Source organism: Hibiscus syriacus, unplaced genomic scaffold (assembly GCF_006381635.1).
Source record: "Hibiscus syriacus cultivar Baekdansim isolate YM2019G1 unplaced genomic scaffold, ASM638163v2 tig00001644_pilon, whole genome shotgun sequence".
In the NCBI taxonomy this organism is placed as follows: domain Eukaryota; kingdom Viridiplantae; phylum Streptophyta; class Magnoliopsida; order Malvales; family Malvaceae; genus Hibiscus; species Hibiscus syriacus.
Window position 1 is genome coordinate 835,525 of NW_024061878.1, and position 10,545 is coordinate 846,069.

At 31.1% G+C, this 10,545-nt stretch overlaps 1 protein-coding gene across 2 annotated transcripts; it reads right to left on the reverse strand.

Moving 5' to 3' along the window:
- Positions 1-541: 541 nt before the first annotated feature.
- On the reverse strand, positions 542-6,694 carry LOC120129227 (L-ascorbate oxidase-like). Of its 2 annotated transcripts, XM_039146794.1 has the most exons (5): positions 6,372-6,694; positions 6,103-6,195; positions 5,675-5,887; positions 3,888-4,082; positions 542-1,684 (listed from the first exon to the last, which is right to left on the reverse strand). In XM_039146794.1, exons 1-5 carry the CDS (start codon positions 6,639-6,641, stop codon positions 740-742), a joined length of 1,716 nt encoding a protein of 571 aa, XP_039002725.1. In that variant the 5' UTR covers positions 6,642-6,694; the 3' UTR covers positions 542-739. The 2 variants fall into 2 exon arrangements, with proteins under 2 accessions (XP_039002725.1, XP_039002727.1); XM_039146796.1 differs by lacking the exon at positions 6,103-6,195.
- Between the last annotated feature and the right edge of the window lie 3,851 nt (positions 6,695-10,545).

Sequence of the window (10,545 nt, forward strand, 5' to 3'; positions counted from 1 at the left end):
GATCATAATCATTGAGCATATGAGAGCTGGTAATAAACCTAAATGATAAGATTAACAATAATAAAGATATTTTTTATAAGAATATATCAATAACTCTATATATACTTGATCAGACTCTATACCCAATTCAACCCGAACTCATATCTAAATGTTGAGTCAAATAAAATAAAACCTGAACTCATATGAAGATCTAAATGTTGAGTCAAATAAAAAATTGGACTATTCGATATTGACTCAACCTGAAAATGATCGATATGACATTGACTTGGCCTGAAAATTGACAATCTTATATTGACCTAAATTGAAAATTGACCAATTCAATAATGACGTGATCCAATAATCCAATTCGATTTATTATAGATCTGAACTAAATTCAAATTAAATCCAATTCGATCAAAACCAAACCAAAATTGAATGTAATGTAGACTCATAATAACATTACCCGATCCAAACGACCTGATTGTCACATTTAATGGAAGCCATGCCGCAATTAAGGCTACCCTTGTTCCTTAATCAATAACAAGCCCATGCAAAAAATAGCATCCACCATACCAAATTCGCAATTAATCATTCAGCTCAAATCAGATCACGTACAAAGCACCAATACAGAAATTAAAAAAGATCGAGAGCGAAAGATGTTTGATTGCGAATAGCCTAATACATAAATTAGGTTCCCTATTTCCGATGACATGCAGTTGTTTTGATTCATTTGCAAAATGCAGGTAGTTTAAATAATCTCTCAGTTCTGCCTGTTTCCTGTCGATCCACAAGCAAGAGCTTCTCTTGGTATTTGACCAACACGATGGACTCCTAGAGCAAAAACAACCCCCATCCCCATATGCAAATGTGGCTCAATGTGACAGTGGAATGCCCAGACCCCTGGATTATCTGCAACAAACCTCAACGCAGTCCATCCATATGGGAAAATCACAGCGGTGTTCCTTAATGGTGGGTTCTTCAAGTTGAATGTTTTCTCATCACCTTCTTTGAACTTGCCTTCCCCATATCCCAACACCCAGAAATCATGCCCATGCAAATGCCATGGATGTATCTCACTAACATCCTTGGCCAACGCATTAGCGTTTTGAAGAATCACATCAACGGTTGTGTTCAAACTGATGGTGTAAATCCCACTTCCTAGAGTTGAATTTTGGTTCACTGCAGGCTTCATTATGTCATAGCTGCTATCATAGTTGTCTGGTGGGCTTTTCTGGTCAAAAGTATTGTTGAGACCAAATTTAAGGGATCCCAAGTAGGGAGTTGACGGCAACACTAACGAGACATTGTTGACAGACCACTTGACGAACCCATTGACTCGGTTTTGCGTGTTGAGAAGGACGATCCGACGGTTCGAAGTCTCGGGTGGCTTAGGTGACCCCATGAGGGCGTATATGCTTTTAGTGAAGGCCTTGCTGTGATTGTAATCGTTCCATGGAGGTGTTACAGGGGGTTGAGACATAGGGATCCTTGATGCAGAGGTGGGGGAATAGTTCAGAATGGTGAGGGCTCGAGGGGTTTTGGGTTCTCTAGCTCTAACACCTATTGAAATCCAGTAGTTCATTGAAGGGTCTTGGTCTGTTGTTAACAACACAGAGTAGCTTTCACCTGAATAGATATCCAAATCATTGACAGCAAATGGTTGGACATGGTTTCCATCGGCTTCCACCACCACCATCTTGTGACCCTGCAACCAAATTTTGTAAATGTGAATAACTTGTACAGCAAATCATCATACATAGCACTCAAAATTGTATGTGCGATTGCGTTGGTTCACCACAGTCGGCCAGTGATTGATCCTCTTCTCAAAACTTTAAAATTTCTATATATTTAATAATCAATTTTCATTGTTAAAATATTATAATTTCACTTTAATATAAAATCTTGTGTCGCAGGATTCAACTATGTAATTACAGTTTTATTTCAAAAAAAGGCAGACAGATGCAGGATTTGGGATTCCAGAACTAAGAGATATTTTGTAAGGTGCAATTGCATTGGTTCACTACACATTCAACTATGCAAATACAGTGCTATATCAGAAAAGTAAATCAGAGTCTGCAGCTTTGGGATTCCTGAGGTTTTTGACATTTTCCAACGTGCCAAATGCCATAAAGTAGTGTGGTAAACTATTCAAGTACCATTGTCTAAGAGGGAATCAAATCGCTGTAAAAAAATTATTATTATTCTTTAACATTATAAGTTTGAATATCATGAGTAAAATATTTAAGGTCAAATAATTAAAAAATTTAAATATTATTATACCAACTTTTAACTCCTATTAAAATAAAGGGTTAAACTAAAAAAATCCTAAATTATACTTTTATTTTCTTGAAACCCTAAATTTTAGTCAAAATTAGTCATTAAACTATTATATGTAACCAATTTAAGTATTTAAGATTTTTTTTGTCAAAATTAGTCCTTAAATTATGTCTTTTTTTTATTTAAGTATCTAAACTTTTTTTCAAACAAAATACTTAATTTTATATAACATTTCAACATCTTATTAGCTGGAAAAAAAATTCTAATTGAAAAAATAATATACCTAAAGTGGATGCATATAATAATTTAAGGATTTATTTTGATCAAAAAATAGTTTAGGGGCTTAAAGTAAAAAAAGAATATAGTGTGAGAATTTTTTTTACTTTTTTGATATAATCATCGATATTCAATCTATTTATGAATTAATACAGAGGCAATAACGACCCTTCCAGTCTAGTTTGCTCCATTCACAAGCATCACGATTTGAACTCCGGACCTTGCTTAAAGAATCTAGTGTCTTATATTACTAAATCAACCGGTTATAATCATACATCTATATACACAACTGTTTAAATTCAATATTTCCAAGAAAAATAATACATTTTTTACATTAATGAGATTACTTAATAAGTTATCAAATAATTGCAAATAATATTTTCTAATATAATATACAATAAATTTACAGTTCAAATTATTAAATCTACAATATTAGAGACCCTTTTTCCAACCAAACAAAAGAAAAGGCTAATTTCTGTATAAAATAAAAGAGGAAGGGCAATTTGGGGAATATATTAGTTTCCTGAATCAATGCTTGCTGGACCCCACTGGCTAATGGTTTGATGCCACAAGAACATGCCAATGTTCCCCACTCCCAAAACCTTCATAATTTCTAAATACACTAAAATACTTGCTGCCTGCATCTTTTTCTCCATTTTGACTAATCTGCTTTTCCTATTTCATTTTCACACCTACTCTGGAGGTATTGCAGACCAGATTTTTCTATTAAAACAATTGGATTTGCTAATATTGGAAGATTATCAAGTATTTATTTTAGTACGTTATCACTCATATTAAATTTATATCTTAAGTGTTTTAAAATTGTTATATTTAAACTATTCTTTGAAAACTCAACAAATTTTACCAGACACATTTCCTTTTTATACTTTTTAGTTTTCCAACTAAATAAAATGCAACTTTTTAAGATAAAATTGCTATTTTTAACTTTTTACAATATATTTTATACAAATTTTTTCTTCTTAAAACTACATGAAAAATCAATTATGAAGAGAATAATATTCATGTCAGATTATTCAAAATTATAAAGCAAAAATGTTCATTTGCGAATTGCTAAAGTAGGATTCAGCTCTGGGTAAAGGCAGCAGCCCACAACCACAAAGTGTCATTTTAGACATTTGAAACTAAATCTAGAATCCCAATCTATAGCATAAAACTTTTGAATTTTAATATTCTTCTTTGACTTAAAAAAAAAAGAATATCAGCATAGATGTTGCAATTGGCAGTCACATAAAAATTTATGTTAGGATCGAGTCTATAAAATTATAAAAAAATGAATTTATAGAATTTTAAAGAGACAAAAAAAGATTATGATTAGAAAATAAAAAGAAGAATACCTGAATAGCCAAGTTGAGTGAAGCAAGAGCGGTGGTGCTGGCAATCCTGAGCCTGTAGGTTTTGTTTGGTTTAACCATGAGGATCTGTGGTGCACATTGTTCATTCCCTCTGAACTTGCACTGCCAAATTGGTGGGTTACTGAATTTTGCAGCCATTGAACAATTGTATTGCCCTCTTCCATTAATCAGCAGACTCTGAATCCCATAAACATCACACGAAAATTGAAAATCACAAACAATTTTATATATCTATCATTCACAACTTATTTTCTTTTACTAAATTTTAAATTAAAAACTTATTACATTTTTTGTAAAAATTGTATTAATTATTACTATTTTACCTAAAACATTGCTTTTCCTGGACCTCTTTTGTATTCCTTTATCGGTCCCAATTTGGAATGAGATGGCAATATGATAAAGAAATACCAACCACCATGTCTACTTTTACCCTAGCAAATTTTAATTTATAAACATTTTTTTCACTTTCATTGTTAATTTTTAAAATCCTTTTAGTGAACTATCATTTGGTCTCTTTTCTCCCAAAAGTCATAAACCGGAATTAAATGATAGTTAAATATCAAGAATACAAAATTTCAATACTAAAACAATAAAAAAGTATGCTAAATTACCTATTTGCTCACTTACCTATTACTTAGTTTCTGCTTTAGTCATCCAAGTATTATTATTATTATAATTCTTTAAAATCATGTCTAAAGTTGTATTTTGATTATGTAGGTCACCATTATTTAAAAAATTAACAGTAATGTTGATGTGGTATCTTTCAATTACTTTTCAATGTTAATATGATATTATCTTATGATTACATGTTAATATTATTTTAAATTTTGTAATGAAGTGTGACAAAAGCAAAAGCAAAACGTAAGTATGAATTATGAAAAAAATAATAGTTAAATGATCAAAACATAAACTAAGTAATAGGTAGATGACCAAATAAATAATTTACCCTAACAAATAAACGTAAAATTGTAAACAAGTCCTTATTTTTCTTGAAAAAAGTACTGGAAGAAAGGGTTACAGTTGTCTGCACCTTGTTTTGATTAGTTAAAATATCAACTCATCATGTGTCATATCCTCGGCTAATTTTAAAAAAAAATCACTCTATTAATCTTTATTTCCTTTCAGATACTCATGCAACTTTATTTCTCGATTTAACATTCTTTACAGATCTAACATTCTTTAGAGAATAACACGGCTCATGTACCGTACCTTATATTGATGTGGCGCCACGTGGGATCTGACAAAGAAATAAAGATTGATAGGGTGATTTTTTTAGGAAATTAGCACATATCCTCATCATAATTAATCTTTTTACTACTTTTAATGTCTTAATGAGTAACAACAGTGCCCACCACCCATGGAGTTTGTAATCTTATTATAATGCGGATAGAAGTGCAAGATTTGCACTAACTAAACCAACTAATCTAAATTTTAGTAAGTGAGACTATCCATCCATTGAAAATAATAAAAATAAAAAGCATTTTTAGGCTAGACTACATATTTAGTATCTAAACTATTACTTTTGTTTCATTTTGATATTAAAACTTTATTTTTTACAAAAATCATATTTAACATTTAGTTTAAATTTCATGGTAACATGTTAATATGACCGTTAAATTTTTAATGGTGAAATACCAAAATGAAATATAAACTAAACATTAAGTATGTTTTGAAATAAAATAAAACTTAGGTATCAACACAGAACAAAAGTAACAGTTTAAGTACTAGACATGTTATTTAGCCTTTTTAGAACGAAAATGCGGCATTACCTGTGGTTCACCGATCCAGCGAAAGGGAATGGAGGAAAGGCCAACTTCTTGCTCATGAACACTTTGGTGCCACCAGTCACTCAACAAGAGGTTCAACTCACCATCATAATGGAAGGGCTCATTCTCTGCGTCTGCCACGTCAACGATCAGGGACCCATACAACCCCGCAGATCTTTGCATCCCATAGTGCCCATGATAAAAGTATGTTCCAGGCTGCGCCCCAACACATAATTTCATAAAAGAATATTTTTCATCAATAAGATAATATTATACATGTTCAATTCAACTTGTAATTTTTTTTTAAATATATTCAACTTGTAACTTGGAAAAACCTGTGTGGGTGTTTCTAACTTAGATTTGATTCCTAAAACAGTTTTTCGATCTCGTTCAAGTTCAGCTGAGAAACAGAGCAAAAAGAAGAGAAATACCCTATCAACTTTGAACCTGTATCTGAAAGTCTCTCCTGGGTTTATAGCACATTGTGAAATGGAAGCAGTTCCATCCGCCCATGGGGTTCCCAGCTTATGAAAAACATTTAACACATCATATATATATATATATATATAACCAAATATGTGTAAAACTCGGACTCAATGGGAAAAGTAAATGTTATTATCCTTAGAGATAATAAATACAAGTATTGTGTTTACCGTGTGTGGGCGTTGTCAAATTGATTATGAAAATTCTGAATAGATACCTGTCGGATTCCATGCCAGTGAATGACAACTCCCTCGGTGTGAAGCTTGTTAGTAAGTTCAATAACAAGAGTGTCTCCTGCTTTAGCTCTGATGGTTGGTCCTGGAAACTGGCCATTGATACCCATCACAATATGTTCAAAACAATCAGGAGATCTGTACATGTACACCACTTCCCATTTGAAATGCCTGGCCTTTGCACCCAATGAAACATGGACCAAACACAAGGCAATGATGCAACACAAAGCAACATCCATGGAGCCCCAACCCATCGTGTCTGTAAAACCAGGATGGTTAGCCGGAAGATTGGCTGATGGAAGGGATGGGGTTTGGCAATCTATTTATAATCTCTAATGTAATGTTCCAGTCTATAGCTGCTCGCAAGGGCTTTTAAATAAAGATGATAACTTTTTTTATTCCTTTACGCTTTGTAGTAGTATTTTTTTGAAATTGTCATAGGCATGAGAAAGGTTATCTTTGATTTAAATATTAAACACGATGTTAAGCAAACTTAGGAAGTAAATAAATTAGCTGACCCTATTCTCATATGTAATGATATAAGGGGGAGGTATGATAGTAGGCTGCCCCAACGTCAGGTTGAAAGCAGCTTCCGTGAGAGACCTCCGGCAGTCAGAATTATAAATTGTCCACCGTGGGACTCGATCTCAGGACCACAAGGTTAAGAGCCTTACATAATATCTAAATTTTATCCGAATTTTAAATTTATCAGAGCTTACCCTTCTTTTGATGTTTATTATGTAAGAAAATAACATATTTAATGTTCATTAAATGTTCCTTTTTGATTTTTTTCATATCCAATATAATTTTATTTGTAACAAGTTCATCTATTATATCTTTTTATTTATTATTATATTGTGATATATGTATATTCGTATTTAATGTATAATACTAAATATTATTATTTTAATTTTCTTTATGTATACATTTATATTTTATATGATATGTATTTTAAATATATTATATATTTTTTATGTAAATATTAAATAATAATCTTTCTATTTATATATAAATATATATTTAATCTTATTATGGGATATATTATGCATAGCTTTACCTAGTAGTACATTTTTATTACTTTATATTATATTTTTAATGTATGCGATATATATATATATATGATATTTTTTTATATTTTATGCCATAAATATTTTTATAAAACAATCAAATGGTTTTGTATATTATTAATTGAATTGTTAAATTGATGTAATATTTTTTTGAGGAATCTGTAAAATCACCTTCTAAATCGTTAGAGTATGATATCAATGATTGTTCAAGTGAATAGATGTCCTTTTATATATTTGAATGATTTTTAGCATAATTTTATTATTTTAATTATTTATTATATGTATAATCTCATTCATTGAATCATAGCACTTATATTCGTTGCATTCAATTTTAGGTACTCTAGATAATTGGATGATAATTTTCGTTAATTTTTTAGAGTGAGGGATCACTTTTTAAAAATAAATTCAAGTGAACCATGTTATTTTTATGGAGTCAAACTATTTATAAAAAGTTCACTCAATTACAAATTAACTTGCATGATGAATGATCATTTTTAAAATTTACATTTAAATTTGAAAAATTCAACGCTTAGACAATACATAAATGATTATGTATTGTTATCGAGTGTTGTGAGGATGTTCATCGTTTCTTATAAGTAATTAACACCAAATTTAAATTTAATAATATAATAATTAAACGTATATAATAAAATTATCTTTAAAAGATCGTTATGACAACAAATAAAGTTTTTTGCAGTATATCAATTTCTTAATTAATGGTTAATGACTAATTTGACTGTTGAAGGGGTCTTTGGGTAGAGATTTTTCACAACATGAGATATTAGTGCATGAGGATCAATTTTCACATGGGAGCTGAGGGATTTCAACAAAAATATATCTTCCCTCACACCAACAATTCCTGTTTTGAAATGACGTTTCATCTTTGAAACAAGTCAAAGGAGTTGGTGAATGGATCAAATTAAGTTTATATTGTATTAAAATGATATATTATCAGATTTAATTAATACTATATTAACTATTTATGCGTTGTTTTGTTTTAGCTCTGCCTCGCTTTCCGTATACTTTTGCTTTTTTACTACGAATGTTTCTTTCGACTCGGCCAATCCAACAGCATTCATCTCTAAATAAAGTAGCGGAATTGAATAGAGGTGATAGGGGAATAGCCCCTATAATTTTGGAGAATTCATCTCTTAAAATTTTAAAAAGTTTTATTTTCTTAAAAATATTTTATTTCTTAAAATTATATATATATATATATATATATAGCTTGCTTTCCGTGCAAATTTTTTGAGTAGATAATATTTCATGCGACTCGGTTAATCCAAAATCATTACCTTCCAAATCAGTGGTAGAATTTAATGGAGATGAAAGGGACATGGCCCCCGAAACTTTATGTTTCTTGAAAAATTATAACTTTTTATTTTATCCTTTTAAAATAATTAAAAAATATATCTGGGGATAACAATTTAACATGAATCCAACGGATTCTGATCCGACCTTATAGAGTTGGATTTAAAAAAAGGATTTGCGTCAGGTCAGGTTCGGGTGGAAACTCAAAAAACTCCAACCTGACCCGACCCGAAAATTACTATTTTTAATTAAATCCTTATTTTTATATAATTTCGGGTCAAACCGGAGTCGATTGAAGATATATATTTTTCGGGTGTAGGATACATATTTTTTGGGTCAGGTCAGGTTGAATAAAAACCCAATCCTAACCTGACCCGTTACAATCCCTAATTATATCTTAAAATTATTAAATATGTATATATTATATTATTATATATATATTTATAGGATTATGATTCACTCAAACACAATGTAAAACTATGAGTTTTACATCTTCCTATGACAGTTGGATCGAAGAAAATCAAAGGCTGATATTAACTCCTTATAACGTCCTAATCCAATACGACATGAAGATCGACGAACCAAGGTGTCACACGAGACCACTGGAGTGGCTAACCTAATTTTTTTAAAATAATTAAATTATCCATTTAACATCATCCATAATAATAAAAAAAAAAAAAAAATAATAATAATAATAATAATAACAACATAAAATCATACTATTTGATTTACAAAATACGGAAGCCCCCAAAATAAATCTTAATTAAGTTAAATCAATAGTTCAAAATATAGTTACGACTAAAATACAAGAAGGTTCATATACGATACATGCCCTCATAAATATAGTCAAGACGTACTCAAAAAGCAAGCGACGGTATGGAAAGCGGACTATGTGGTGGCTCCTCGAACGCTCCTCCTAAGAAGTTGTGTAAGGAAACAAATTTCGAACGCTGAGCCCACAAGCTCAGTGCCACACTAATAACCAAACTATACTACATGTGTCCTTTACATGCACATGCTAGTAAACATAACTATTAACATACAAATATGCTAAGCTAACGTACATACAGTTGTAGGCATCATCATGTGGTCGGAGAGTTTCTCTACATCTAAGAGACACACACACCACTAGCCGACGGTCCCAACATAAGCATTTTAGAGTTTATACTTGATTTCATGATTAAATGACATTTTGGATATAAATACGGTGTTTTATGCCACTTTATGACCCTAAGTAGCTTCTTAAATCTTTTGACCATGATTAGGAGCCAAACTAAGACCATTAGAATGATTTTTGAGTTTTTCTTGGGCTTAAATAAGACATTTCTGGGTTCGAGTATCAATATTGAATTAACATTATCCAATTAGGATGAATTTTGGGGAGATTGTAGGGAGTATTGATATCGCTAGATAGAGTATCAATATTGCCCCTATAGTATCAATAATCAGGGGTTACAATATCGATATTGGGATAAATATTTAGCAACAAAAGCCATTTTTGGTATTGATACTCATAGGGGTATCGATACTTGACCATATGGTATCGATACTGTACGTATAATATCAATATGACCTACTTTGAATGGTTAGATTTGACCTCTTTAAGGACCGTAAGAGTTAAGGATGATCCGTAATGGTAAAACTTAGACCATGAGGGACAGAAATGACGAAAGATACCTAAAAACACTCGTACGAGTGAATTACACCTGATGTAACCACACTAAGCGTAATACATCAAAGTATCTTCATTTGAGCATGTATTGAATAGTTAAGAATGAAG

Bases quoted from the DNA above. Each gene is read 5' to 3' on its own strand.
- LOC120129227 (XM_039146794.1), bottom strand. From the start codon at position 6,641: ATGGGTTGGGGCTCCATGGATGTTGCTTTGTGTTGCATCATTGCCTTG. The intron at 6,196-6,371 runs GTATCTATTCAG...GTTTTTCATAAG, and splicing joins ACTGGCATGGAATCCGACAG to CTGGGAACCCCATGGGCGGA. The intron at 4,083-5,674 runs GTAATGCCGCAT...TATGGGATTCAG, and splicing joins GCTGGATCGGTGAACCACAG to AGTCTGCTGATTAATGGAAG.